This window comes from Dasypus novemcinctus, chromosome 8, assembly GCF_030445035.2.
Source record: "Dasypus novemcinctus isolate mDasNov1 chromosome 8, mDasNov1.1.hap2, whole genome shotgun sequence".
Lineage (NCBI taxonomy): Eukaryota > Metazoa > Chordata > Mammalia > Cingulata > Dasypodidae > Dasypus > Dasypus novemcinctus.
The window spans coordinates 15,671,602-15,686,580 of NC_080680.1; the positions used below are offsets into that span (position 1 = coordinate 15,671,602).

The window sequence follows — 14,979 nt, forward strand, 5'->3', positions numbered from 1 at the left end:
AAACACATCTTAGACCCAGGGATTCAAGGAGGTTGCAACAAATGGCCACAGAGAAAGTCTCAATGAATTCAGAAAGACTGAAAAACACTGCAAAAGACAGGAATAGAAGGAAATTTTCTGAATATGATAAAGGGTATATATGAAAAACCCACAGCTGACATCATTTACAATGGTGAAATCCTAAAATCTTTCCCTCTAAGATCAGGAACAAGACAAGGATGCCCACTATCACCTCTCCTATTTAACATTGTGTTAGAAGTACTTGCTTGAGCACTGAGGCAAGAAAGATATAAAAGGCATCCAAACTGGAAAGGAAGAAGTCAAAATTCTATTATTTGCAGATGACATGATCCTATAGATAGAAAGCCCTGAGAAGTCTACAACAAAGCTTCTAGAACTTATAAATGAGTTCAGTAATGTCACAGGTTATAAGATCAATGCGCAAAAATCAGTATTATTTCTATACACCAATAATGAGCAATCTGAGGAGAAAGTCAAGAAACAAATACCATCTACAATAGTAAATTAAAAAATCAAACATCTAGGAATAAATTCAACTAAAGATGTAAAAGACATACACAGAAAACTACACAACACAGTTCAAGGAAATCAAAGAGGGCCAGCCTGACCTCACCAACAGGCCCCAGGAATAAAACCCTGGACCTCCTATATGGTGGACAGGAGCCCATGAGAGCCACATTCACTTCCCTCTAATGCACTTTATTAAGGCAAGAATTATGAATATATGCTGTATTAGCCAAAGAGGTGCTGATACAAAGTACCAGAAATCTGTTGGTTTTTATAAAGTGTATTTATTTGGGATAAATGCTTACAGTTATAAGGCCCTGGAGGCCAACTCAAGGTTGATTTCTCACCCAAAGTCAGTTGCCATGTGTGAAGCAAGATGGTGGGCCTGGTTTCTCCTTCCTTAGCTGTTCAGCTACTCTGTTCTCTTCCACTGAAAACTATCAGGTGAATGGCTCATCTTTCCCTGGGACCAGGGGATCAAAGTCCTCTTCTGAGTCTACTGGAGCTCTCTTTTCTCATGTATCTGCTTCTGTCGATTGAGTGTCCATCTATATAGCCCACCAAGGGGGTGGGGACTCAACCCTGAGTCATGCCTCAGTGATGTGGCCGAATCAAACCCTAATCTTGATCTAATCAAATAAAATAAAACCTTTGAATTTAATAAAACCAAAGGGTATCATACCCAGAAAAACATACCAGTTTACAAACATATCTTCTTCTGGAATTCATAAATAATATCAAACTGCTACATATGCTAAACCACTGGGAAAAACAGAATATTCATATGGTCTCAAGGTATCACATCACAGATGAATTAATTATAATGGGAAAATATACCATTATGATGGAGAGATCTGGCAATTTCCACTTTTTCAAAGGACCAAATTTATATTCTAGGACTTTTATTTAATTAAATACTTGTTTTAATTTCCAAAAGTCCTTTTATGTACCAATCACATTGTTTTAATATTGTCATATTTTTGCTTATTCCATTACCCATATTATCAAATGTCTCTGAGAATATTAGGCATTTTAAATTAACTATCCATTAGCTGGATTATCTCAATGTGGATATGTCTTCTCTTTGCCTGTCTCTTCCACCCATCCACCCCCAAATGAAAGGTTCCTCAAAGGTTGTCTTACAACCATGCAGACAAGTGACACCATAGAAAACTGTCTGGGAGTTCTATGCATGTATAATTCACTTTAGGATGTTTTGGAAAAAAAAAAAAAAAGAGATTTTCCATAGGGAGAATATTAGATTTCCAAATGCAGAGAGCTTTCCTCTGGAGTCTCTATGTTTCTTTATACATGGAGACTCTGATTTTTCATTCTGTGAAGGGAGATGGCTGTTCAGGCAGACGGTGCTTGGGATGGGTGAATTCATTTCCAAACTTGCAAATAGTCCCCCTAGATAACAGCAACATGTTTCATATCCAATGTTTCTGAGACTCAGATTATTTTGAGTTTCACTTCGGCAGGTTCAATTTACATTCCTGTTCATGGCATACACACTCAAGGCCATGGTTTCCTTGGTTACCAATACTCCTTCCCTACACCCTATATTTGCTTAAATCTCTCAGCTCTTTGGGATCTCTTTTCCTTTTTCATCATTATTCCTATGTTATACTTTTGTTAAATTCCTTAAAACCATTCTAGTAGGTTCTCAGTGACAATGCCCCATGGGCAATTTACCATATTTAATTGAAAATCTGGTATTTATTTTACAACTTAACAATAAACACATTAGCACCAGTATATTTTTATTTACAATTTTAAATAGGAGTGTTTTCTTGCTATAAGAAATTCTATGTACTTACAGATGAATTTTATTGTCACAATTATGTAAAATTTACATGAGAAATTCCCCAAATTCTGAGTTTTATATAATGTATTAAGAAATATAAACTCTCTTATTTGGGAACTATCCAAACATGGAACTGATTACTGTGTGGTTCAATGGGATTTTACTTTGACAAGCTTCGTACTCCACAGAGAATAAAATTATTATTTAGGATTGTTTCCCTTAAATTTCCCTAAGTTTGGAATTATATCCCTATAAGTGTTTCTTTAAGAGTGCTTTCTGAAAATAAAACATGATAGTTTCTTCCTCATATAAATTTTCTAGTTTCAGAAGATTGGCGGTATATTATTCATTGTTCTATTATGGTAGGCTAAATTATGTACCTCAATACAGACACATTCCTAATCTTAGACCACATCTTTATGGGTGTAAAACCATTATACATAGAAATTTTAGAAGATGTTATTTTTATTTTATTAAAGTGTGGCAAACTAAATCAGGGTAGATCTTAATCTGGATTATTGGAGGCCACGAGGAGGAGGAGGAAGGTGGTTGGAACCTGAAAGAGAAAGGAGAGGACATCGCCATGTGACAGGGAAGCCAAGTAACCCCAAGGACTGCCTGTAAGCACCACAGCAGGCTAGTCTTTGGGGGAGAAAGCAAACCTGGCTGACATCTAGATTTTGGACTTCTCCCAGTCTCAAAACCCTAAACCAAAAAATTCCTGTTGTTCAAGTAAACCCATTAGGTGGTATCTGTGATACAGCTCTGGCAAACTAAGAAATCCACATTGAGTTCATTTTTATGTGAATTCTATAAAGGGCAATTAGTTCTCACTTCAAGGTAAGGGCCATGCTGTATTAAGTACACATTTTTTTTCATACTGAATTTTCTGAATGTATAACGAGTTCTAGTTTATTGCTAGTCGTTACTTTGACGAGGCTTTTCACTCATTAAATAACCTTTAATGAAATGTGCTAGATGGGAGAAGGCTTCCCAACACTCAATATGATATGAGGGTTTTTCCCACCTTGAATATTCTATTGTCTGATGAGTACTGACTTCCTGATGACACTCCACACACATATTCATTGTGTTTCTCACCAAGTATTTACTAACTGATGATTAACGAGGTGTGATTTCTGACAGGCTTTCCAACATTTGGTACATTCATAGGGATTCTCCCCAGTATGGGTTTTCTGACGCTCTCTGAGAACTGACTTACATGAGGCCTTTCCACACTTAGCACATTCATAGGACTTTCCCCAATATGAATTTTCTGATGCTTCCTGAGATCTGAATTCCACGAATAGGATTTTCCACACTCAGCACATTCATAGGGCTTTTCTCCAGTGTGAATTTTCTGATGTGTCTTAAGACTTGCCTTACGAGAAAAGGCCTTTCCACATTCTGCACAGTCATAGGGTTTCTCCCCAGTATGAATTCTCTGATGTCTAATGAGCTCTATTTTACTTCTAAAGGCTCTCCCACATTCTTTACATTCATGTGGTTTCTCATCAGTATGAATTAACTGATGTTTGATGAGGTATCCTTTCTGCGAGAAGGCTTTCCAACATATAGTACATTCATAGGGTTTTTCTCCAGAGTGAATCCTCTGATGTCTGATGAGTTTTGACTTCCTGCTAAAGGCTTTCCAACATTCAGTACATTCATAAGGCTTCTCCCCAGTATGGATTTTCTGATGTTCTCTGAGAACCGACTTACATGAGAAGGCCTTTCCACATTCAGCGCATGCATAGGGTTTCTCCCCTGTATGGATTCTCTGATGCTTCATGAGATCTGAATTCCATGAATAGGATTTTCCACACTCAGCACATTCATAGGGTTTTGCTCCAGTATGAATTTTCTGATGTGTATGGAGACTTGCCTTATGAGAAAAGGCCTTTCCACATTCTGCACATTCATAAGGCTTCTCCCCACTATGAATCTTCTGATGTCTAATGAGCTGTACTTTACTTCTGAAGGCTCTCCCACATTCTTTACATTCATGTGGTTTCTCAACAGTATGAATTAACTGATGCTTGATGAGGTATCCTTTCTGGGAGAAGGCTTTCCAACATGCAGTACATTCATAGGGTTTCTCCCCAGAATGAATCTTCTGATGTCTGATGAGTTCTGACTTCAAGCTGAAAGCTTTCCCACACTCACTACATTCATGAGGTTTCCCACCAGTATGAATTACCTGATGCCTAACAAGGAGTGCTTTTAGGGAGAAGGTTTTGCCGCAATCAGTACATTCATAAGTTTTCTTCCTGGTATGATCTGCCTGATGCTTCTGGAGATCGGACTTACAGGAGAAGGCTTTTCCATACTCAGCACATTCACTGGTTTTCTCTCCAGTATGAATTTTCTGATGTGTATTGAGATCTGCTTTAAGAGAAAAGCCTTTTCCACATTCTGCACATTCACAGGGTTTATTCCCAATGTGAATTTTCTGATGTCTAATGAGTTCTGACTTACTTCTGAAGGCTTTTCCACATTCATTACAGCCGAAGGGTTTCTCTCCAGTATGAATTAACTGATGTCTTACAAGATGCGTTTTCTGAGAGAAGGCTTTCAAACATTTAGAACATTCGTAAGGTTTTGCTTGAGTATCATTTCTTTGATGAATATTAAGTTCTGATCTACCACCTCTAAGGGGACTCAAAAGTTTACCACAGCTTTCCACAACTTGCCAGTCTTCTATAATGGAGCAGAGTGAAGCATCTCTTGCAAACTGATCCATGATCTCCAAAGGGAATAAATATTCTTCAGAAATTCCCACTTTTGTGGTGTTAAGTCTAAATTCTTCATCTGAAAGGAGAAAGAAGGAAGATTAAATTGACTCAAAAAGAAGTAGAAAACTGAAGAGAAAGCAAGCTATTCAGCCCACGTTACATGCACTATTCTGATTGCTAGTCCAGGGCGTGGCATGTAGGTGGCAGTAAATAAGTTATTGTGAAAAATTAAGTATCTTTTCAGAACTCCTTTTCATTTTATTGACCATTATTTCCTATTTCCTTCTCATATTGTCTTCATCTGTATACATTTCTTGTCTTGTCTTTAAAACCGCATTTCCTCTTAACTTGAATGTTAAATCTTGACATTTATGGCTTCCATTGAATTTGGCTATATATACACTTGGACCTTTTTCACATTTTACTCTCATTTCCATAAAACAAACAAAGCCAACCAACCAGCAACCTGTTATATCATGTCACTATAATGTTCAAACTATGTAATTCTCATGCTCAAAACCTATTTGTAACCCTCCTAGAATAACAGAGTCAATTATGTACAGCAGTTCTTTAGATCAACAAATATATTCTGTTCCAGTAGGATAAGAGTACTAATAATTCTGTCAAATCCAGGTTTGCTGAAAATTTGTACATATGCAGATGCTTCTCTGCATTACTTAGCCTACTCTTCTTCCTGCCTACTTATTCAAATGTGTGTGTGTGAGGACGTGTCTCTGGGGGAAATTAGTGTACCATGTTCTGAATTAATATCTTTTTCCAATTTCTTCAAACTGCCTATGGCAGTCTGAATTTTGTGAATCCCAGAAAAATATTATGCTATTAAACTAATCCATTCCTGTGGGTGTGGGGCCCTTTGACTGCATTGAATTCAGTTGATTAGATTACTTGATAAGCTAGATATAGGGCTTTTGATTGGACTAAGTCAGTGAGGCACAGGTCAGTTTGGATCTCCCCCCACTTGATGATTATGATATAAATGGAGACACATAGAGGGAGACACCCAGAGAGAGACACAGAGAAAGGAAGCTGCCATCTTGATCCTGACATGTGAGAGAAAGGAGGCTCCAGGTTTGCTCATAGCTGCAGACAGGCAGAGAAGCCTCAAGAGGATGAGAGAGGTCCTGAAATCTGGAATCAGCACAGAGGCACAGAAAGAGACCCATGACAGGCTAGGCCCACTGAGCAGCTCAAAGCTGAGAAGACAAGTCCTGCCATATGCCTGATTGCCAAGGGTCAGGACACCAGGATCCCTAGTAGCTGACTTTCGTGAGAAAGCATCTCTAATGGTGCCTTGATTTGGACATTTCATGGTCTTTGAACTGTAAGCTTTTACCCTAAATAAAATTCCCATTATAAAAACCAACCTGTTTCTAGTACTTTGCAGCAACCCTGTTGCAAACTAAGACCCTGCCTTAAAAGTTCCTGTTTTTTTTCCATGGCCCTTTAAAGCGGACATTGTAACAATTATTTTGGCAACTCCATACTCTTGAAGCCATTTTTTTCTGAGTGGCTCCAATCTGCACTGACTGCTCTCTAGAACTGCTGTACAATTATCACCATGGGAACTACTGTCTCCTTCTCCTGGGGGATTCCTCCCTTACGTACATGTTTTGCTGGAGCCTGCTAGGTTGATTCCATGTCTTCCCTTTCCAGTACCTTGTCAACAAGTATATACCGGAGGTGAATCCCATGAGATCATCGATGGCTGACAACGTCAGTATTCTAACCAACACACAATTAATAGTTTTGCAGGGTGTAAAATTCTAGGCTAGAAATAATTTTCCCTCAAGTTTTTAGAGGTAATACTTTTTAGCTTCCAGAACTACTGTTGAAGTCCAAAGCCAATTTGATTCCAGATCCTTTATTTGAGTCTGTTTTTTTTTTTTTCCCTTCCTCTTGGGAAGCTTCTAGGATATACTTTTGTAATTAACATTTGAAATTGTATGATAATTTGGGTTAATATTAGTTTATTTTCATCACTCTGCTAGCCATCATTTAATGTGCTCTTTCAGTAAGAAAATTCCTTCCTGGAATTATTTCTGCGACACTTTTCTTCATCCATTTTCTCTCTTCTTTCTGGAAATGTTGTAAGTCAGAAGTTATGCCTCCCTGACTGATGTTCTAGTCTCCTTATTTATCAATATCCTATCTCTCTGTTTTGCTTCTCTGCCTTTTGATGGACTGCTGCTACTTGATTTTCAAGTTGAGCACTTAGAAATACTTTCTTAGTGGATCAGTATGATCTTTCCCATGCTTAGCTACACAAAGAAGCACCCAATAAACAATTTGTTAAAGACCTTAAATTCTTAGTGCTGGTAAAATAAAAGTTAAGAATTAGTTATTTTATAAAACGTTCAACTCTAATAAATAATAAAAGGCTCAGACATTACACACACCAAACCAATATAAAACACGTATATTTTGTGTCTGCTGTATGTATAGTCATTAAGTGGGGTGGGATATCTAAATATTTTAGGGATAAGATAAAAACTGAGCTTAAACTGACAAAAGGAACATCCCATAAACAAAGGCCTATATGTTCAGAAGAATATCACGCATGTGGAGAGCAGCAAGAACACTAAAAATATCGGATAGTGAACTGTGGAAACTAGTAATAGAAAATGTTGGATAAGCAGCTGCAATGATATTATGGAGAGTTCTTTAAAGAAATGCATTCGAAATGTAATGTTAGGTATGAGGGAGACCCTATGCATTTATTTTGTTAGAATAAAGACAGAATAAAATGTGGGCATTCCCAGGAAGCAATCTGACAGTACCATCTAAGAATAACCCAAAATAAATAAATAAATAAAAAACAAAGAAGAAGGAGAAAGAAAAAAGAAAAACAAATGAAGAAATCAGAAAATCCAAATAAGAAACAAAATTTTTCAGGCAAAAGATTACATCTTGCATGACACTAATCAGAGCTGACAGATAAGGGAGGCCGAACCACACTTCATAGAAGAAAAGAAAAAAAAAGCTCCAGAGAGATTACTAAAAGCAGATTTTTTAAAAAAGGAATTAAGAAATACAGTAGAATTTGATGAAACAGAGGAGAAAAAATAAAAATAAAGAAAGACCATTCCATGGGAGCTGTTCTGGAAAGAATGCATGTACCTAGATCACCAGTGAGGCAAAGAAACTAAAGATATCAAAATACAGTAGTCATCAGCGATAAAAACCTGCTAAATTTTCAGGAAAAATGAATACTTTGGGAGGATTACATATGAAAAGAAAAAATTAAGGCTGTTGGGGCACTTCATTCAGGGAGGAAAATAAGGGATGAATCAGTCAATTAATGAAGGTCATACAGCTGGCCAAGGTGGAGGATACTTCAGGAAGGAGTTTTAAAACCAACAAACACTAACTCTAGCAGGATGCAGTGTCAATCTTAAAATTAACAATTAGAGTAGATTCACAGGGTATGGAGAAGTAGGAAAAGAGTGTGGGAGGCAGCTTATTGCAGTGCATACAGATAGCAGCACAGGAAGCCTAACTGCAGATGGAAACTAGTAGGCATTTCATGGAAGCATAAACCAGAGAAGATAAAAAGGGACTGAAAGGATTAGGAGCATCACACAAAGTAATTTGGAAAGAAGGTAGATCCGTAATGTCTCAGCACACAAAGGAATGGCTCTAAATTCATGGCATGAGGGAGAGAAAATGAGAATGCTGAGGGAAAGGGAGGGACAAACCAAGAGGCTAAGAGTACAGATAAGAGGGCTGACATACTACCAAAGCCAGGAGACAGCCGTGGCTACAGAGAAAGAGATCTGACTGAGGCTCATTCGATTCCTTTCATCTCATTAAAGATTAGATCTAAGACTTGTCCAGAGCCTTAAAAAGTAACAGCCCCTTCCTTTCCCACTAGAGTTTTAATTCCTCTGTCTCCCATGTGTCAGACTCACACTCACTCACCTGGGCAAGGATCACTAGGAATCTTCCCTTCAAACATTCCTGGGTCATCATCTTGCTCCAACTTGAAGGGCATATGTAGTTTAGGAACTGGAGATCCTGTTGAGGAGAAATGACATCAACTTGGGAGTTAAGGGCCATCTAATAAAGTTCCCACTTTGCACTTCAGCAAGTTTACTGGTAAGAGAGAAAAACAGATTCAGTCTCTAAAGGGACACTGAAATTTTGAGAGCTTAAGGACAAATCCAATACACACTTCATAGGACCTCTATCCCACACACCCCACATCCCAGTCCCTGCACAGCTTTCCGCAACAGATAAAGAAAAAGCCCGCAGTCCATGGGACACATGCTTGCACAGGAACACAATGCTTACCCACAGACATGAGGTGGCTGTAATTCTCCAGCATCACATCCCTGTACAGTGTCCTCTGTGCTGGGGTCAGCTGCTGCCACTCCTCCCAGCTGAAGCGCACAGTCACATCCTGGAAAGACACTGATCCCTAAAAGAGAAATCCCCTCTTTATATAGTTTCTTTTTTAATTTGTATTTTTTTTGAAAATACATAGATGACAAAAAATGTTACATTAAAAAATATAAGAGGTGCCAATATACTCCCCACCCCACCCCACTCCTCCCATATCAACAACCTTTTTCTTCTTTGTGGCATACTCATTGCATTTGGAGAATACATTTTGGAGCACTGCTGTACCACATGGATAATAGTTTACATTGTAGTTTTACACACTACCCCAGTACATTCAGTTGTTTATGGCAGGATATATAATGTCCAGGATCTGTCCCTGCAGTATCATTTAGGACAACTCCAAGTCCCAAAAATGCCTGCATATCACATCTCTTCTTTCTTCTCCCAGCCCTCAGCAACTACCATGTCCATTTCTCCACATCAATGCTACAATTTCTTCCATTATTAGTCACAATAGTTCTATAGTAGAATACCAGTAAGTCCACTCTAAACCATATTTTATTTCTCTATGCTGTGGATCCTGGGATGGTGATTTTCACTCCACCTCTACATTGAGAGAGAAAATCCCTCTTTAATTCTAGATGGTAGGCAGTGGGTAACGAGGAAGTGAGGTGCAAGAAGAGATTCTATTCATTTTCACCATATTTATTAGCTACCTGGCTTTCATTCTACTTTGTGAGACAAACAAACCAAAGATCTAAGTACTAGGTATGCACTGTCACTGGGGTTTCATTAGTTCTAGCTTCTTTTAGTGAAGAGAATTAGGAATTAAAAATTTTCAACTATTAACATTTCCAACAAATTTGTTTTTTTCTTAATCCTTCAAAAGTTATAGCCATCTCTTCTCTTTGAAAAATTGTATTTGCTAATAATATATTTACTTATATGCTTTGTAAAACTGAGTGGATATACATATGTTTCAGAGTTATAGTACTAAATTATTAATAGTAGACCTACTAAGTGAAATTTGATGTTTAATTGAAGTTCTTTTTTGACATAGACTATATCCTCCTAAGGATATGGACTCAAATTATTATGTTCAAAAGTCACTTGAGACGAGCTAAGGAGGGCAGGGCAAGATGGCACCAATTTAAGTGTGTACCCATCAACTCTCTTGCAAAAATGGCTGTGTGGGGGCAAGATGCTGCCCGAGTGAGCTGTTTTGGGAACCCACAGAGCAGGAGGCTTCAGGGTATCAATCTGGAGACAGCTGGACAAAGAGATAAATTGCTCAAGGCTATCACTTTTCTTTCTTTCATTTCCTATCTTCCACTTACAGTTGTTATTCTTAAATACCACCTATCGGTTTAGTCCTCAATTTTTCTGGTTTATATTTCTAACTCATCTATTTGCTTTCTTTCTTGTATTACCTTTTTTTTTCTCTTGTCCTTTTTTTCTCTTTCCCTCTCTCCTCATCATTCTGGCCTTTCAATTTATTCTATCTATTTTTCTCTATTTGGATTCCCATTTCATCATAGGCACTCCACTTTACTATTCCTATTACTTTACACTGCTTACATGAGTTAAATATTCATTTTCCTAGGTCTTATATGGTTCCTCTTCTAACTTTTACTATCATTATCACTATTATCCTTTTTCTTTTCTTACCTTTTTCCCTGTCCCTAAACTTTTTCCTTCAGGGGAACACAGAATTCAGTAAGGAAACAGAAGAAGAACAAAGTGTCAAAGAAAAAACTTAATGCACATACACACCCATACACATAAACAACAGCTAAACAGAATCCTAGAGTACAGAAAGAAGCTAATCAACAGAATAAACACATCAGGATAAAAAGATGACCAGACAGGAACAAAAATTTACAAACCATACCAAGAAAGAGAAAGACATGCCCCAGTCTAATGAACAAACTAAAAAACAGGAAGAGATGCAGACCATCACACAACTAATTAAAGCTGTCTAAACAAGTATCATGGACCAACTTAATGAAGTGAAGGAAGAGATTTAGGATATTAAAAAGACTCTGGGGGAACATATTGAAGAAATTGTAAACATATGTAGAAAGGTAACATATGATGATGATGATGAAAGGCACAATTCAAGAAGCCAAGAACGCACTGGAAGCACATATCAGCAGATCTGAACAGGCAGAAGAAATTATCATCAGTGTAGAAGACAATACATCTGATATCAAACAGTAGAACAGACAGACAAAAAATAGAAAAAATCCAGCAGGGACTTAGGGATTTGAATGACAAAACAAAATGCACATACACATTATAGGCATCCCCAAGGAAGAAGGGAAAGGGGAGAGGAGGAATGTTGGAGGAATAATGGCTGAAAACTTCGCAACTCTATTGAGGGAGATGGATATACATGTCCAGGAAGCACAGCCACCCCAAACAGTACAAAGCCCAACAGGCCTACTCCAAGACATACACCTGTCAAACTGTCCAATGCACAAGACAAAGAGAAAATACTGAAGGCAGCAAGAGAAAAGACAACCATCACATACAAGGGACACTCAATAAGATTAAATGCTGACTTCTTATCTGAAACCACAGAGCCAAGAAGGGAGTGGTATGACATGGTTAAGGTGCAAAAAGGAAAGGACGTCCAGCCAAGAATTCTCTATTCAGCAAAGGTGGCATTTGAAAATGAGGGAGAGTTCAAAATATTCACAGATAAACAGAAATTAAGAGAGTTTGTCAATAGGAAACCTGCCACAAGAAATAATAAGGTGAGTTCTACAAGTTAAAAGGAAAAAACAGGAGAGACAGAGCTGGAGGAGAGTGTAAGACCAATTAAAAAGACAGAAAGAGAAATAAAAATAACATTTGACATATGTAGCAGTTTGATATGGTTATGAATTCCAAAAATAGATACTGGATTATGTTTGTAATCGGGTCTGTACTTGAGTGTGATTAAGTTATGATTAGGGTTTTGATTGGGCCATGTCATTAGGTCATTAAAAGGCATGGCAAAGGACAGATTTGGGGGCTTTTGATGTTGGAGTTTTGATGGAGTTTGATGGTGAAGCCTTAAGCTGGAGCCCCAGGAAGTAAGCTCACAGAGGAAATAGAAGCCAGCCCCAGGAAGAGAGGAACCCTGAGCCCAGAGAGAAGCAAGACTCTGGAAGGAAGGAACCCAGGAAGCCTGAATCATCGCAGCTGTCGGCAACCATCTTGCTCTAACACATGAAAATAGACTTTGGTGAGGGAAGTAATACTTTATGGCCTAGTATCTGTAGGCTCCTACCCCAAATAAATACCATTTATAAAAACCAACCAATTTTTGGTATTTTGCATCAGCACCCCTTTGGCTGACTAATATAACATACATAAACCCAAAGAAAATATGGCTAATGTAAGTTTCCTTGTGAGTAATAACACTGAATGTTAATGGATTAAACTCACCAGTCAAGAGATACAGATTGGTAGAATGGATAAGGAAAGATGACTCATCAATATGCTGCCTATGAGAAACCCACCTTAGACCTAGGGATTCAAGGAGGCTGAAAGTGAATGGCTGGAAAACAATCCTGCATGCAAACAATAACCAAGAAAGGGCAGAAGTACCTATACTAATATTGGACAAAATAGACTTTAAACGCAAAACTATTGAAAGAGGAAAATACGGACACTATATATAAATGGGGTAATCTTTCAAGAAGAAAGAACAATTATAAACATTTATGCACCTAACCAGTGAGCCTCAAAAATATATGACGTAAACACTGGAAAAACTAAGTGGAGAAACAGATGCCTCTACAATTATAGTGGGAGACTTTATCATCATTACACAGAACATCTTAACAGAGAATCAATAAAGAAACAAAGACAGTAGAGGATCTGGACCTAATAGACATACAGAACACTATACCCAAAATAGAGTAGGATATACATTCTTCTCATGTGCACATGGATCATTCTCCAAAAGAGACCACATGCTACATTCTTGATGAACTCAGAGAGACTGAAATTATACAAAATAATTCCTCTGACCAGAATGGAATGAAGCTGGAAATCAGGGCCAAAGAGCAAGATTAGGTACAAAAATGTGGAAGTAAAACAACACAATCTTAGACAAACAATGGGTCAAAGAGGAAATTTCAGAAATCAGTAACTACCTTGAAAAAAATGCAAATGACAACACAACCTATCAAAACCTATAGGACCAAGCAAAAGCTGTATTGAGAAGGAAATTCATAGCCATAAATGCATATATTAAAAAAGAAGAAAAAGCTAAATTCTAAGACCTAAGCACACCTGGAGGAATTAAAAAAGAACAACAAACTGACCCAAAGGAATTAGAAAGAAGGAAATAACAAATATTAGAGCAGAACTAAATGAAATGGAAAATAAGAAAGCACTAGAAAAAATAAACAAAATCAAAAGCCGGTTCTTCGAGATTAATAAAATTGACAAACCCTTAGCTAAACTAACAATAAAAAAAGAGAAGATACAAATATACAAAATAATGAGGATGGGATGATATCACCACTGACCCCACAGAAATAAAGAGTATCGTAAGAAGATACTTTGAAAAATTATATGCCAAGAAGGAGGACAATTTAGAGGAAAGGGAAAAATTCCTAAAAACACTTAAGAAGCCCACATTGATGAAAGAAGAAATTGATAATCTCAACAAACCAATCACAAGTAAAGAGATAGAATCAGTCATTAAAAACCTCCCAACTAAGAAGAGCCCTGGGCCAGATGGCTTCACAGGTGAATTCTACCAAACATTCCAGAAAGAACTAACACCAATCCTGCTTAAACTTTTCCAAAAAATAGAAGAAGGAACATTGCCTAACTCATTCTATGATGCCAACATTACCCTAATACCAAAGCCAAACAAAGATGCCACAAGAAAGGAAAATTCCAGAACAATCACTCTAATGAACGTTAAGTGCTAAAATCCTCAACAAAATACTTGCTAATCCTATTCAACAACACATCAAACAAATTATACACCAAGACCACATGGGTTTCATCCTGGGTATGTAAGGATGGTTCAACATAAGAAAACCAATGAATGTAATACACTATATAAACAGATCAAAAGAAAAAAATCACATGACATCCTATAGACGCAGAAAAAGCATTCAACAAAATACAGCACCTCTTCCTGATAAAAACACTGCAAAAGATAGGAATAGAAGGAAATTTTCTGAACATGATAAAGGGTATATATGAAAAACTTACAGCTAACATCATAGACAATGGGGAACTCCTAAAAGCTTTCCCTCTAAGATTGGGAACAAGACAAGGATGCCCACTATCACCACTCCTATTTAACAGTGTGTTAGAAGTACTTGCTCGAGCACTGAGGCAAGAAACAGATATAAAAGAAATCCAAACTGGAAAGGAAGAAGTAAAAATTTCACTATTTGCTGATGACATGACCCTATTCATAGAAAGCCTTAAGAAATCTACAACAAAGCTTGTAGAACTTATAAATGAGTTCAGTAAAGTCGCAGGTTATAAGATCAATGTGCAAAAATCAGTAGCATTTCTATACACCAA

At 37.4% G+C, this 14,979-nt stretch overlaps 1 protein-coding gene across 3 annotated transcripts in view; it reads right to left on the bottom strand.

Annotated features, from left to right (window-relative positions):
• Positions 1 to 792: 792 nt before the first annotated feature.
• Positions 793 to 14,979, bottom strand: part of LOC101432796 (zinc finger protein 84-like) — a 30,688-nt gene continuing 16,501 nt past the window's right edge. For 2 of the 3 annotated variants that reach the window (XM_071216592.1, XM_058301479.2), the window contains 4 exons: positions 9,382 to 9,508; positions 9,010 to 9,105; positions 3,558 to 5,146; positions 793 to 2,891 (listed from right to left, as the gene is read on the bottom strand). In XM_071216592.1, coding sequence (XP_071072693.1) covers positions 2,841 to 2,891; positions 3,558 to 5,146; positions 9,010 to 9,105; positions 9,382 to 9,508 — 1,863 coding nt within the window. In that variant the 3' untranslated portion in view covers positions 793 to 2,840. The remainder of the gene's footprint in view (positions 2,892 to 3,557; positions 5,147 to 9,009; positions 9,106 to 9,381; positions 9,509 to 14,979) is intronic. The other variant, XM_058301478.2, reaches the window with a different exon arrangement.